The sequence below is a fragment of the Lycium ferocissimum genome, chromosome 3 (genome assembly GCF_029784015.1).
Source record: "Lycium ferocissimum isolate CSIRO_LF1 chromosome 3, AGI_CSIRO_Lferr_CH_V1, whole genome shotgun sequence".
NCBI classification, from domain to species: domain Eukaryota; kingdom Viridiplantae; phylum Streptophyta; class Magnoliopsida; order Solanales; family Solanaceae; genus Lycium; species Lycium ferocissimum.
The window spans coordinates 12451926-12468413 of record NC_081344.1 but is presented as its reverse complement, the minus strand read 5'-3'; the positions used below and the strand labels follow the sequence as shown (position 1 = coordinate 12468413).

The 16488-nt window shown below is 35.9% G+C and overlaps 1 protein-coding gene and 1 long non-coding RNA gene across 2 annotated transcripts; both read right to left on the bottom strand.

Moving 5' to 3' along the window:
* Nucleotides 1–1855: 1855 nt before the first annotated feature.
* LOC132049748 (uncharacterized) lies at nucleotides 1856–15070 on the bottom strand. Its single transcript, XM_059440668.1, has 5 exons — nucleotides 14921–15070; nucleotides 14616–14736; nucleotides 14243–14346; nucleotides 2189–2320; nucleotides 1856–2082 (listed from the first exon to the last, which is right to left on the bottom strand). The coding sequence occupies exons 1-5, from the start codon at nucleotides 14921–14923 to the stop codon at nucleotides 2056–2058; spliced, it is 387 nt and encodes a 128-aa protein (XP_059296651.1). The 5' UTR covers nucleotides 14924–15070; the 3' UTR covers nucleotides 1856–2055.
* LOC132049749 (uncharacterized) lies at nucleotides 2889–14178 on the bottom strand. The gene is made up of 3 exons (XR_009413148.1): nucleotides 13799–14178; nucleotides 12797–13577; nucleotides 2889–3563 (listed from the first exon to the last, which is right to left on the bottom strand). It is a non-coding gene; the product is annotated as an uncharacterized LOC132049749 (long non-coding RNA).
* Nucleotides 15071–16488: the final 1418 nt, after the last annotated feature.

Below are 16488 nucleotides of genomic sequence, written 5' to 3'. Positions count from 1 at the left end.
GGTTTGGACCCGTGATCTCCCTGTTACATGGTGACAAGTCTTACTTTGAGCCAAGGCTCTCCCTCCAAGAATCTAGTCCTCCTAGAATATCAAATAGGAGGTTATGCAACCAATAGCTGCGTATGGTTCATTCTTGATAGGGTGATAGGTTAAGCAGCATTTAACTCAGTAGATTAGGTGATTCTCTTGTTTGGTGGAAAATTAGATGATTCTCTTGTTTGGCTGGAAACTATGTGTCATAGGAATCTACAAATTGCATTTGTTTCAGAAAGCACTGGCATAAGTTACATTTTTTAACATTCTTATATAACCAAGCAAAGCTGTGAATCCTTTTCTGTATTCATTTTAAAGTAGACTGCCTCTCAAATGGGGTACAATGGATACTCTAAGAAACTTGGAAATGAACTATAATAATCTGGTAATATAAAGTATTGTTTCCTGTCAGTGTACTGTCTTTGTATCATAATGAACCACTTGATTGCATTCATTCTAAACATGGATATTTGCTGGCAATGCTATGAGCATGGCCAGCTTATGATTGTGAACTAGTCAAAAATACCAGGAGGAGGATGCGTTTATTAGTTGCACGTGCACAGTGGTGACTCTTGGACATCCCCCAAGCGTGGACATTTTCAAGAAGCGACTGAAAAGGGCCACATCACACTTCTTTAAATGCAAAGTACAAAATTTTCAGTTCTTATAATATACACTTTGGATTTGTCGATGACTTCATTGTATACGCAATTTAAATATTTAGTAAATCTGGCATAACCTTTTATGCTGGAACCTGGGACTTAGATTAGCACCTCTCCAACCTCACTATTCTTTCACGAAATAGACTGGCACACAACAGGTGTGTGCACCAATCAAATGAATGCAGGATCGACAAAACTGATCTGGGACTGAAGGCATAAGAAAGCGAAGCAATTCATGCTCAGAAGTGTGAGCACGCTCAACCTCGAGTTTGAATCTGGCAAAACAAGACATAATTCATTCAGTGAAACAACCAAAATTCAAGTTACTAGAACTCATGAGAACTCGATCCGATCCATATCCTTTTCCTTGGGGACAAGCTCAAATGACTGCTATGAAGCAAAAATATTTGATATATCCAACACAACCTCCATTCAGATTCCAACTATCATCCATTATTTTAGTTGTCTTTGAATGTATTAAAGTGTGAGATTTAAAGATACTCTAGTTTTAACAATCGTTAAATTGTCATGAAAGAAAACAAAATCAGTTACAAGTAATTAAACTCAAATGAAAAAGAATGGAATTGAGAAATCATACTTAGGATTGAAAAATAGTTTATCAATTCGTTGATTCATGATTTTAGCACTTACGTCACCAAAGCAATATCAAAGTTTAAGTTCTAACTTTAATAAAGTTTGTTGCGCGCAAACAAGAATTCAGAAAAACTGTCTTGAATGAGCAAATCTTCGACCAAATGTTGTGAGCTAGTGTTGGCTCAACATGATTTTCCTTAAACCACCACCATAAAATAGATACTCCCTCCGGATAAAAAAGATTAAAATTTTAAAATTTAATTTTTTTTCTTTAATCAAAAAATGTTCACATATCAAATTAAGAAAAAATTAATCCTATTTTTTCAAATTTGTCCTTATTAAATGCTATGTGTCAAATCTCAATACCTATATAATTAAAGGCAATTTAGTCAAATTACATCTTTTGTCTAGAGTTAGTATTTTCTTAAGGGGTGTGCAAATAGTTAAGTGGACACTCTTTTTTATCCGGAGGGAGTATAATACATGATACATAAAAACTCAGGCTAAACTGTGAACTTGATTTTAATTTCTCAATCATAATGGCTTGTCTTAACTTTACTCATACAAGACTGTGAACTTGATTTTAATTTCTCAATCATAATGGGTTGTCTTAACTTTACTCATACAAGCCATGGTCACCAGACAAAAGTACAAATGAGAAAGGCAAAAAAAGAAAACTAGAACAAAAACTGCTTTCAGTCAAAGCCTCAACATTGAATCCACTTCAGAAACTATGAGGCCCCTCATGCTGAAAAGGCTCATAATTTTAAATAAGAAGCTTCTCAATAGCATCCTGAATCACAAAAAAGAGAAATCCATTTCAGTATTAAACAAAGGGAAGAAAGATCTAAGTAAAATTTTAGATACAATAAAAAAGAAATCCTTCAGGATAATATTACCTTCAGTTGCTGTATTTGTGATTTCAACTGGCTTCCCTCGTTGCTTGTTACAGAACAAGCAATCACTGGTCTGGTAACACCGCATGCTCGACCAAGAGCTTGCTTTGAAGGAACAAAAACATATGGAACATTCTGAAATTGAGAGAAACGAGGATAAGTTAGCAATTAGCAGTATTTCCTCAACTATAGAACACCATGGACTGTCATCTCAAGGTAAATTCAACTTATCAAAAGTGAAAATAAGCAGAAAAACTAGGAGGAATTGCAGTGTAGTGGTAGAGTAAGCATATTCCAAAAACAGAGCACAGAAGGGAAGGCTAATATAAAATGCAAACAGTGTTAACGCTAATCACCTGAAGACTACACACAAGAGTTCTAAGAATAACTTATCACCGCCAAAAGATCCATGAAAATCAGGAGACAACAAAAAGGGAAGACGATTGGGGGGGCATATATAAGAAAAAGGCGGTCATTTTCCCAGCCATAAGATTGAGAATGGACTCTTCAAAAATATCGATGGGTGCGTGTTGGGTCACTCCAAAAGTAGTGTATTTTTTGCCAAGCTTTTGTCCTTTAAGTTAACCTAATTGCATGTTAAAAGCCTTTAAGTTAATCTTGAGTGCATTAGATCTAAATATGGCAGATATAACAACTCTGATCTGTAAATTACTCAAATGATAATAATTAATTTTGCTTAATATGCGTAGTTCATTTCTAACCTTATGTGAGTTAGCTGTCATTAAATGCAAGCAAACAGTTATAAATTATTCATTGTTTTCTGTAAATCTGACTACCTCCAAAAATATCTGATCTTGTCTAATAGCTAAGAATAAAATTAAAATCAGAAGATTGGAATAACTCAAATCTAGCCCAATGATATTTAAGAGTACTGGTAATGAACAGATATAAATTCTTCAGCAATAGATAGGCATCAATTTCAACGGTTCCTTTTACTCTATCTGTATGTGTTTCTTGAAAATGTTGCAAACATGTTATTGGATGATTGAAGGGAAGGCAACAGAAAGATTTTGTAAGAATTAATTTACCAAAAAAAAAAAAGATTTTGTAAGAAATCAAACCATATGCAAACAATGTTGGGAAGTTTAGAAGCTGCTGTGTATGCTTTTTCCAAATCTTTCATCTTTTTAATTATTCTGAGAGGGGAATATTGGACCAGATGATGATTCAAAAAGGTGAAGGGAATCCAATACCACCAACTTCAGCATTCCACCACTGATATAAGACAAATATCAGAGGTATCTCCCCAGAAATGACTGACCATGAAAGCAATGTCTTCCAAACATTTCGAAAGGAAGAATCATACACTTATGCAACTCCCTTTTGTTTTTTGAAAAGTAAACGTGTGTAACTCTCTCTCTCTCTGTTAGAACCCGTATTTTTATACGTCGAGTTATTCGCGAAAGAATCAACGTGAGATAGAAACTTCGGATTTTAATTTCTAAACTAGAACTAATCGGTTACAAATTTTACTTAGTACAAGAATGTTGTTGGAAATTAGAAACTACTTAATTGTGGTGTTAAGTTAAAATTAGTGGCAACAATGAGCCAATATGAGCATTAACATGCCATGTCCAAAAGATGACCAAAGTCATCTTAAATAAGACTATTATGGAGACATACAAATATACATTTAAACATTAATTCATCCACTACACTTACATCATATTGTGGACAACCAAATTGAAAGAAAATAAGAGGTGAGGTTCGGCCAAGGTGGGCGAAATTGGGGGAGAAAAAGTTGAGGCATGCATTTGAATATTGAAGGCATCCATTATTTTATGAAGGCATACAAGTTGGATGAGTCATTGCACATTTAAATATTAACCATTCATCCTTGTATGATTGCAATAGACAAAAAGGGTGGTGCATGAATCATTCAACACACATACAATTGTCTTGTAAACAATTGAAAAGAAAGAAGAAAGGAGAAACAAGAAGGTGAGGTTGGCCGAAAGTTGTAGAAAACAAATTAGGAAATTTAAAGTGTAAAGTTAATGGAATGAATCATGCCATAAGTGGAGCATGTGACCAACTTATGAAAAGATCAAAGTTGAACCAAATAATGACCAAGAAATCGCCCATCACAATTCATTTCAACTACAACACAAAGAAAAGAAAACCTAGAGAGAGAGCATTCGCCAAGGGGCTGATTTTTGAGCCTTTGAGTCTTTGATCCAAAATTATTTTCCAAGGTGTTCAACCACACAGAAGGTCCCTAAAAGCAAGATAGTCTTTGGAGAAGAAACCATTTCCATCTCAAGTCACCAACTTCAGGCCAAGTAGAGAAGTCAAGTTGTCGAGGTAAGATCTAACTTTCTTTTCATGTATTAAGGGTGATGTAGATGTATGAATATAAGTTGTATGCATGAAATAAGGTGTGTTGATGTTGGAACATGATGGTAGTTATGGGGTTATATGTGTTGATGTTGAAGTATGGTTGTAACTTGCGAACATGAATCGCGTACATAAAATCATGAAAGTCGGTGTTGGAATGTTAGTTGGCCGTGGACTGTTTTGGTGGAATTAATGGACTGATTTTCTTTAATAAATATGGTTGTTACTATCATAGATCTCATGGTAAAAGAATGAAAAGAATTGGAAGGTTAAAGGTGAAGTTATGATAGTATGAAAATGGTTGAATCTATGATTTTATGTGAGTGATGTTGAAGCATGGTGTGGCGTTAACAGGACTGTTTTATTGAAGAAGTTAAGTGAACTTTTTACTTGATATTTTGATTGTTATTATCATGAATTTTATGATGGAAATGAAGGTGTTTAATGGATTGGAGTTGAAACTAAAGTCGTTTGAGAATTGTTGTAAGGATTATGTAAATGACGAGCATAACAACAAGGTATTTAACGTATGAATTGATGTTGTGCTGTGCGGGATAGTCGTGGTCATAACTTCTGGTCGAATTATATTAAAAGAAGACATGAAATTATGTGTAAAAATCGCATGTGGTTGGCTTAAGATGTTCGTAAACGTTTGCAAGAATTCCGAACATCGTTATATGTCGGTTAGAAATGTATAACGCTTTGGACTTGTGTTTTCATTAAGTTGGAAAGAATAATTATAAGTTAAGAGGATACATCATATCAGTATGTTGGACGGGTGACCATAAGTTGTTACATCAAACGCGTTAAGGTTGCTACACTAATAAAATTAACTCGAGAATGTCGGCCGGTAGGTGAATCGTTATTGCATGTTATTAATGTGAAATTTGTTTAGAATATTGTGTGGGGTACGTCCGGATTGGTATTGAACACATAATTATTGATGTTGTATTGGTAGTATGTGGTTGGTTTAGATACGGAACATCGCCTAAACATCTAGAAAGGAGTTACTAACGTTAGAATACGTTTGAATCTCCTTAGTTTAACACGTAGTTGCATGCGTCTTAATATAGGTTGGCGTATTATTGCAGCGTATACACATATTGATGTGACGAATAAGCACTAAAGACACAATCATCGGAAGCACTTCGAGAGAAAAAGCTTTGCGTGAAAGTTCGTGACACCTGCCTCGGCATTGAGGTGTTACGGTTTACTTTATGTCGGAGCCTCTGCTAGCTTAAACGTATGTGAAAATAGTAGTGATTGACGGGAAAGCATGATAGGCCTTCGGGCATGGAGGTAAATTCCATCTAGGTTGGTATTACCCATTTGTTATGTGGGCTTGTCGGCAGATGTTGGCAATCTTTTATTATATTGGGGCTCGTCGCCATTATTACGATATTGTTATGTGAGCTGTCATTGTATTTGTGATTTCATGTATTTGATATAATTCTCTCTCTCTTGTTATCTTTTGGTCATATGGAAGAGGAAGGTTATTCTTGAAAATTGAATATTGAATTGCAATTCCTAGTATGAACCTATGGAACCTATGATTGCGGTGATTATTGAGGGTTGATTCCATGCGGGGGCATGCGTCCCGTATTCTATGTGCTATGTGATGTAATTATCACCTAGTTGTATCTTTATCACATACTAGCTCCCCTACTTTAAAAGTGGGAAGGGTAATATTTGATGATCGAGCCGTGGGCAATAATATGACTTGTGCTTGTTTGTTCGTATTGGTGATATAGTTAATGCATATCATCATGACATGCTTTCATATTACTCTTATGTTGTTATAATGCGTGAGAGAGTGATTGCACCGAGGTCTTCTTGGGAGAAGGGTAAAGAGAGATAGTGTTTGTTGCCGAGGGTTTCTTCACGGAACGATGGAGTGTCGATGCCCGGTAGTCTTTGCGGGATCGTGAGGAAGTGTGCTCGTGATCCGAGGCCATATTCCTCGAGCGAGTGGTACATGGACTTCGCGGGTCCCCCATGGGTCACGACCATGAGGCATTGCCGTAGCATGTGTACGGGGTGGGTGTGAGAGGATGACTCGCATTGCATAACATTTACATAAGACGACATTGCATTGCATAGCACTCCATTTGAATGGTCATTCATGTCGTTGCGTAGCACGTTCTCCGATTGATTCTGATTTGTGAATAATGAGTTGTTTGTGAGTATTTATTTTAAAGGCCGGATGGAATCGAGGTTTATAGAATTCCTCCCTAGGCTTATAAATAAATACTCACAAACAACAACTCAAAATAATTCACAAATCAAGAATCAATCAGAACGTGCGCCGACAATAATGACCATTCAAACGAGTGCTATGCAATGCAATGTCGCTATGTAAATGTTGGCGCAATGCAAGAGTCACCTCTCACACTCCACTCCCCGTACACACATGCTATGGCAATGCCTCATAGTCATGACCCACGGGGGACCGCTGGTCTATGTATTCACTCGCTCCGAATATAACCTCTGCATCACGAGCACACTCTCACGATCCCGCAAAGACGGACACTCCATCGTTCCCGCAAGAAACCTCGGCAACAAACACTATCTCTCTTTTACCCTCTCCGCACTCCTGAGTCTCTCAATCACTCTCCTCACCATTATAACAACATAAGAGTAATATGAAAGATGTCATGCGCATGATATCGCCCCAACTATATCACCAATACGCAATAAACAAGTACAAGTCATATTATCGCCTACGGCTCAATCATCAATATTACCCTTCCCTTTCATATGCGAGTGGAGCTAGTATGTGATAAAGATACAACTAGTGATAATTACATCACATAGCACATAGATTACTGGATTGATACCGCATAATCAACCTCAATAATCACCGCAATCATAGGTTCCATAGTTCATACTATGGATTGCAATTCAATATTCAATTCTCAAAAGAATAACCTTCCTCTTCCATATGACCAAAATGATAACAAGAGAGAGAATTATATCAAATACATGAAATCACAATACAATGACACCACATAACAATATCGTAATAATGGCGACGAGCCCACATAATGTAAAGATCACAATAACTACGACAGCCCACATAACAACCGGCAATACCAACCTAGACGGAATTTACCTCCACACCATGCCCGAAGGCCTATCATGCTTTCCCCGTCAATCACTACTATTTACATACGTTTCGCTAACCGAATTAGACATAAAGTAAACCGTAACCTGCCTCAATGCGAACGGTGTCACGAACTTTCACGCCCAAAGCTTTTTCCTCTCAAGTGCTCTCCGACCTCGGACCAAAGTCTTTAGTGCTTATTCGTCACACAATATGTGTACGCTACCCAATAATACTTCAACCTATATTAAGACGCCAACAACTATGGTTAAGCCACAGGAGATTCAAACGTATTCTAACGTTACACCTTTCTAGATGTTTAGGCGATGTTTTCTCTTGTATCTAAACCAACCACATACTACCAATACAACATCAATAATTATGTGTTCAATACCAATCCGGACAAAATTTCACACAATATTCTAAACAAATCCACATTCATAACATGCAATAACGATTCACATACGGCCGACATTCTCAAGTTAATTTTATTAGTTTGTAGCCTTAACGTTTGTACGTAACAACTTATAATGTACCATCCAACATACAATATGATGTATCCTCTTAACTTATAATTATTCTTTCCAACTTAATGAAAACACAAGTCCAAAACAATTTCTAATCGACAACATAACGATGTTCGGAACGTACCCCGTAAACGTTACGAACATACTAAGCCAACCACATGCGATTTTTACACATAATTTCATGTCTTCTTTCATATAATTTCAGCAAGTTATGACCACTTATCCACAAGACAAGTACAACATCAATTCATACGCAACTACGCTATATCGTCATTTCTATAATCCTTACAACAATTCTCAAACGACTTTGGTTTCAACTCCAACCATTAAACACCTTCATTTCCATCATAAAATTCATGATAATAACAATCAAAATATCAAGTAAAAACAGCTTCACTAAATTCTTCACAAAACGCGGTACCACAATACCGCTACACCATGCTTCAACATCACTCACATAAAATCATAGATTCAACCATTTTCATACTATCATAACTTCACCTTTAACCTTCCAATTCTTTTCATTCTTTTACCGAGATCTATGATAGTAACAACCATATTTATTAAAGAAAATCACTCCATTAATTCCACCAAAAAACCCCTACGGCCAACTAACATTCCAACACCGACTTTCATGATTTTATGCATGCGATTCATGTTCGTCGAGTTACAACCATACTTCAACAACATCAACACATATAACCCCATAACTACCATCATGTTCCAACATCAACACACCTTATTTCATGCATACAACTTATATTCACACATCTACATCACCCTTAATACATGAAAAGAAAGTTAGATCTTTACCGACAACTTGATCTCTACTTGGCTAGAGTTGGTGACTTGAGATGGAAATGGTTCTTGTTGCTCCAAAGACTATCTTCGCGTTTTGTGGACCTTCGTAAGCGGTTGAAACGCTGAAAATAATTTTGGATCAAGACTCAAAGTGGCTCAAAATCACTCTTTCGCCTAATGCTCTCTTCTCTAGCTTAGGTTTTCTTTCTTTGTGTTGTGTAGTTGAAATGAATTGTGATGGGCGATTTCTTGGTCATTATTTGGTTCAACTTTGATGCCTACAAGTTGGTCACATGCTCCACTTATGGCATGATTCATTCCATTAACTTTACACTTTAAATTTCCTAATTTGTTTTCTACAACTTTCTGCCAACCTCACCTTCGTTTCTCCTTTCTTCTTTCTTTTCAATTGTTTACAAGACAATTGTATGTGTGTTGAATGATTCAGCGCACCACCCTTTGTCTATTGCAATCAAGGATGAATGGTTAATATTTAAATGTGCAATGACTCATCCAACTTGTATGCCTTCATAAAATAATGGATGCCTTGATATTCAAATACGTACCTCAACTTTTTTCTCCCCCAATTTCGACCTACGCTTGGCCGAACCTACACTTTCTTATTTTCGATTTGGTTGTCCACAATATGATGTAAGTGTAGTGGATGAATTAATGTTTAAATGTATATTTGTATATCTCCCATAATAGTCTTATTTAAGATGACTTTGAGTCATCTTTTGGACATGGCATGTTAATGCTCGTATTTCTCGTTGTTAATTAATTTTAACTTAACACCACAATTAAGTAGTTCAATTTCCAACAACATTAACTTGTACTAAGTAAAATTTGTAACCGATTAGTTCTAGTTAAGAAATTAAAATCCGAAGTTTATCTCACGTTGATTCTTTCGCGAATAACTCGACGTATAAAAATACGGGTTCTAACATTCTCCTCCTTTAGAACATTCGTCCCTCGAATGTCCAACGAGGACTAAAACTCGTCAATTAAATAAATATCACCCGAATCACCGTAATTATGCATGTATAAGATAATGAACCCCGCGAAAAGGGTGTTTTAGGAATATTAGGCCTAAAAGTGCTAAACGACCAAATGAGCCGTTACATCGAATGCAATTAAAATTAAACAATCGCTCGTCCTCGAGCGATGAGAGAATGAACGCCGACGGTAACTGTTAAAGAGATCTTTAATAGACAATGCGTTGATGCTGCATTGAACTTGTCGTAGGCTAATGGGAGCCGGTGATCGACAATTAAAAACAACTTTCACGTTGGACAAGGATGGAGGTATAGTTGAAGGATTATCGGGTCTTTGCATCTAAGTTTTCGAATGATAATTATCGGAAAGTTGTGCAAAGGTTAAATCTTGAGGATTTCTTTGATTTTGAATACAATGACTTAGGGTTGACCAAAGGCCAGCGAAAAAAAAAAAAAAAAATATATATATATATATACACGGTTAGTTAGATGTGTATGGTTCGGTATAGTTAAGTAAGGGGTTGGTTATTCATACGTGAGCACGCTTTTTGAGAACTATTGAATAAAGGCATGGAGTCGATGGAATTATTTACGGAATAATGATGATGGTGTGACTAGTACTAATGGTGAAAGACTTTTAGAGATCGGTGATCACGTTAGTGAACTTATGAACTAAGGAGAAAGGGAATTATTTCCATTAAGTATTTTTGGCAAGGGTACTTGACGAAAAGAATATGAGAATATTAACGAAGTTTGAGCTTGTTGAGCGGTCGTTTGAAAATCGATTATCTTTTTGACGTATCGTCCGTTCTAGAAGCTCCGTAGTATTTATTTTGACATGGCTTTTGCAAAAATTGAAGTCAACGGATATCATTTGATTCACTTTGGGAGAAGGTTTCATTATGAAAATTTTTGGAATTCAATTATTTGGATAAATTATTTATTTTGAAACGTGTTCCGATTGGTGATTTGAAGATTCCGTTAGATTTGAAATATTATTTATGACACCGTAGAAATTGATGGAGCTAATTTTAGAGTTCGTTTGGTTAGCTTTTGATAATTAAAATGGTTTTAGCATTAAATATGCCTCTTTATGATGAAAAGATGGTCACGGAACGAAATAAGACTCGGATTCAAAATTTATTGTTTTGTTAATATTGATGTTTATGGCTTATGGGGATTGGTGGTGTCGTTTTCAGGGAGATCGGATGAGAATCGAGAGAAGAAAATATAAGTTTTGAAATTTTGAAGTTCTAAGTGGAGCGAAAGTTGACTTTTGAGTAAACGTGGCCGAAATTGAATTCTGATAGTTCTTTTAAGTCTAGAATGTGATTTATGACTTAGTCGAGTCGTTGGTTTGGTTCCAGAGAGGTTCGGGTGTGATTTGAGTCATTGGTTGAGCTGGTTAAGTCAACAAATTTGAGTTCACCTTGATAAAAACGGATCAAATGATCCCGTTTGGATGTTTTGAGGAGTTCGACGAGTTCGTATGATGATTTTGGACTTGTCCACGAACTTTGATTTGATTGAGTATGAGTTTCGGACGTATTCGGTTGTATGATGTTTGTTTTTGTTCCGACGTCGTTTTGAGCAAAAGGGTACCATAATGAGCAAACAACCTTTGTTTTGTGTTTCGATTGAATCGTTAGATCGTATCATAATTTGAGAGTCGTAGCAACAAGTCTCCGCGTTTCGCCATCGTATGAGGGAGATATGACAATTTTACTAAAGGAATTCTCGCTGATTTTTCTGGTGTAATTTTGCTTAAAGGTTGCGAAATTGCTATTGAAATGTGTGTTAAAAATCTGCATTCTTTTTAAAACTTGAAACCACCATATCTCATTCATTATAAGGTCGAATTGAGTGATTCAAAAGCCTAACTTGAGTGAAATTTCACAAGGTATCCGTTGGAAGCATCAAAAGCGAGTGTTGGGATCGATTGGCACGAGAAGCGAGGCAGAACAGCTGGGCATTTTTGTTATTAATGTTGCTTTTGGGTTCCTCATAATATTGAAAGCTTGGACTTAGGAGAATTCAAAGGCGTTCTCAAGTTCCTTGATAGATAAGGTCTAAACCATAATATAAGTATTTCCCTTGATTCAATCCCTTAGTTTAAACTTTAATCGGAATTTCTAAAGTAGAAATTGGGGTTTATCCATGAAAAGTGGGTTTGTGGATTAGTTGAGTTAAAGTATGATTTAATTAATGAGTTACGTTAGTACTTGGTAGTGATTTAAGGTACTATGGTCGCAGAGGTTATAGGGTGATCGGATGGTGTCCTACAAACTTGGCTGCGGAGTATTCGGTGGTATGCTTCTGCGTTGTGATTTGGAGGTGTAAGTAAGACTTAGAATTAGCAAGGTCGGTTATGAGTGGATCGCCTTGTTGGATCGCTTAAGGTTGCTCACTTAAAGCAAGGAGTCTTTCCGGCAAGAGTATGTTGTGGTTTCGGGTTGGTCTTCGTGTATTCCTAAGAAGTCGTGGTACGAAGAAAATTTAAGAATGGTGAAAGAAGGGTTAGTGAAATCGAATACTTTACCGATTCGGAGTGGGCAAGGTTTGCGTCTTATTCTAAGGTTGGTGTGGTTCTAAGGAAAATTGTGGAGCCTATCGATAACGTTCATAGGTTTGGTTATATAGGATTAGAACATTTCGACAAAACGGTGCTTATATTCGAAAAGCGAGGATGGGGGAAAATTTGAATTTGGAAATATGAAAATTAGGTCTTTTATCTAAGTTAGGGAGTTCCGGCTAGTAAGGCGAGAGAGAAATGTTTATGATGCATTCCGTAGAGGTTTCCCGCATGATCCATGATTTGGGTCGTGACACTCTCTCTCTCTTCCAGCAGAAGAATCATCTTTGTTCACATATCTAAAGCCCTAGAACTATTCCCTTTTGAAAATTTAGTGAGCTTGACTATATGACAATGGAAGCTCAAGCATCTTTAAAAAGCTACCCATAATAATTCTTCAAATGGACCAACAAGATATTAAATTTGAATTTGTTAACTAGCTCAAAGATCTGAAAATATGCAATGAAGAGAAATATAAGGATTTTTTTTATAAAGTAATGAATTTCATAGAAAGCACCAAGGAGTTGCAACGTATACAAAGCAAGATAAATACAAAAAGAGAATGTTAACTCCATCAAAAATAAATGGATTTTCTTACGCATGCTTGGTCGTCTTGTTTTAGTTTGTTTTCCAGGCCAAATATGGTGATTAAATGTCAGGAAACAGATTAACACAAGAAACACCCTGAAAATTCTTTTCTAATACAAACTCTTCAGCAGCTGGAATCCAATTTCTCCAGCAAAAAACTTTTGTTTCTTTAAGGGGCACAGTTAAGCTGGTGGTCGGTATGAAGCATTTTCATTGCTAAACAGAAAGCACATATCTATCTGATAAACAATACCGCAGAAGATGCGGCACTGGCTCCAGCTAGCCTATTCTATAACTCTTTGTCATGTGCCAAAAGCACTTAAACTTTTCAGCATTGATAACCTCAAAACATCACTACATTACCCTATAACTCCCCAGTAAATGCTACTCCCTCTGTTTCAATTTATGTGAACCTATTTCCTTTTTAGTCCGTGCCAAAATGAATGACCTCTTTACTAATTTGGAAACAAATTTACTTTATGAAGTGATTTACAGCCACACAAATATTCAAGACTTATTTTGAACCACAAGTTTCAAAATTCTTCACTCTTTCTTAAATGTCGTGCCCAGTCAAATGGGTTCACATAAATTGAAAGAGGAAGTATATCACAAAAAAATAAGGTGAAATAGCGTTCCCACCCAGAGAATCATAAAACCTAAACATCACACCTAAAGAATAATTAGGCTTCAGTCAAGCCATCAAGCTATACTTAGTAACCAAACCAATCTTCTTCTTTTCTTAATAAAGAAATAAACAAACAAAGCAATTACTTTTGACAAACAAGCAATCAAAGCAATTCTACACATGATTTTAACATTCCAAACTCAGTAGTGTATAACCAGCCAAAAAGGGTTGAAAAAACAAAGGGAAAAAAATATGTCCCCAGTAAATGCTATATCACAAAATAAGGTGAAATAGCATTCCCACACAGAGAAACCATAAATCGGTTAATATGTGATTTAATAACAATAACTTCACTTCAGTCAAGCTATATTAAGCAAACAAACCCATCTTCTTTTTTTCTTAATAACTAAACAATCAAAGCAATTTTAACCAGTAGTATATAACTAGCCAAAAAAGATTGAAAAAACCAACCAAAAAAAAAATACTACCTTATCTTCAGCAAGGAGTGGAAGGTGAAGAAGGATTTCAAGTGGCTCTGTATCAGCCGCCATTACAACAAATTCCGCAATTCCTCTGTTTAATGTCTTTGTAGCTGAAACAAAACAAACCCCATTTCTCCATTACATCAATAAACAACTAATACACTTAAAAAACACATAAAAATTGAAACTTTCCCAAATAGTAATAAACCTTCATTAGCACTCAGTTCTCTAGTACATCATTAAGCAATATATACACTAAAAAAAACATAAAAATTGAATCTTGTAATAAACCTTCATTAGCACTCAGTTCTCTAGTACATGATTAAGCAACTTATGCACAAGAAACACATAAAGGTTGAATTTTTCCAAATAATATTACCTTCATTAGCACCCTTCTTAAGTTGCTTATAATTAGCAGCTTGTTGAACCAAATCCATTATTGTTGTAGTAAGTTGCGAATCAGCAAGTGGGTATGCTTTTGGGTTCACTGTTTCTGTAGTCTACAATTAAACATTTTCAAGAACAGAAAAAAAAAAAAAAAAAGTTATCTTTTTGTGATACAAAACATAATAACCAAGAAAAATTAAGGTCAACAACAAATACACACACACACACACACATACATACATAGAGAGAGAGAGAGAGAGAGAGAGAGAGAGAGAAAAAGAGAAAGAGAGAGAGTACCATGGTGGCAGAGAGTTGAGAATGTGGGAAGGAGGTGAAATTAGGGTTTATGGAAGCTTAATAGGAAAAGGCTAGGGTTTTAAGGGAAACGAATTGGGTTTTATTTGATGGCATTTTTTATATACTTTTAATTATTAGTAAATTTCAGTTTTAGTCCTTTATAATGGTTCGCTAGGCTTATTTAACCTTGGAGTGATGAAAATGTGTGTTCCTGTCCATTTTACTTTAGAAAAATGTAATACATGATAATTAAATAAATGATTTAACAATTAACAACAACAACAATAACAACCCAATGTGATCTCACAAGTGAGTATGGGAGGGTAGGATGTCTGTGACGCTTCTTGACCTTTGTGGGGTAGAAAGGTTCAACTTCAAATTTCATAGAAAAACATAGTTAATCTTTGGATTAACGAGAAAAATAGGATGATTTAACATTTAAAAGGTCATTAAATTTCCGCAGGCTCTTTTAGTTGTTGGATGCGCAAAACAATCTATTCCCCTTAACTTTCTCTGTCGAATGAATCTTCAAATCATCATCTAACTCAGACGTAGCTCCCTTCTTTTTTTCTTTTTCTCTTTTTCTTTGGGGGGGGGGGGGGGGTAGGGGGTGAGGTGGGGTGTGAAGTGGTGTCAAACCAAAATACCCAACAAGCATTAGCTCTCCCTGAAAAAAAGGTGATCCAGCCGCACCTTCCAGTACGGTTACCTTATTACGACTTCACTCCAGTCACTAGCCCTGCTTTCCGGCATTTCTACCCTTCTGTCACTCTACTGGTACTGTGCATGAGATTTTTTTTTCACCTCGTACTGGCTCTCGTTCAATTCTTTCGAATTCATTGGTTGTGAAGATTAAGAAGCAGAGGATAAAAAATGTTAATATCAGTTAATTGAAAGTTAAATATAGGTGATGATCATCTATTAAAATGATCAAAATTAAAACTATAGTAATATTTTTGGATACATGGGGGCTGATAAGTAATGAAGGGTTTAGATAATGTCACGTGACAAAATCTGGTAGTAGTAGTGATTCGTTAGTGGTTAGTGGCACGAAAGAACCAAATGTGTCACGCGATAGCATAGATGAATCCAACTATTAACGAGTGGCATGGATGGGCCATTTCAAATAATACGATGGCATATTTTAGCTTTTTCCCTTATCTAAATAAAAGTTGCTTGCATTATAAGTTAAATGAGACCGAACAATGCAAAACTCTATTATAAATTACACGATAGTATTTAGAAGTTAAACTCTACATTTATTTTTAAGAAAGGTATACGTGTTAGTGTTAAATGAGACTGGTGTCAAATTACCTATAGTTATTGCTTAGTGTTTTTTTTTTCTTTGCATAACGGGAAAAAACTACTTAATGTTATCTTGGTAAAATAAAATGACAAGTATTTTGAGATAGATATTTTTAGTAAGGACGATAAGTATTTTGAGACGGAGGGAGTCCCTGAAAACCAGGAGAAGATCTATGTAGAAGTGTGGGGATGGCATGCCACCCGAACGTCTCGAGTAACTAATACTAAGTACTAACAAATGACATCCCTTCAAAAGTTCTTTT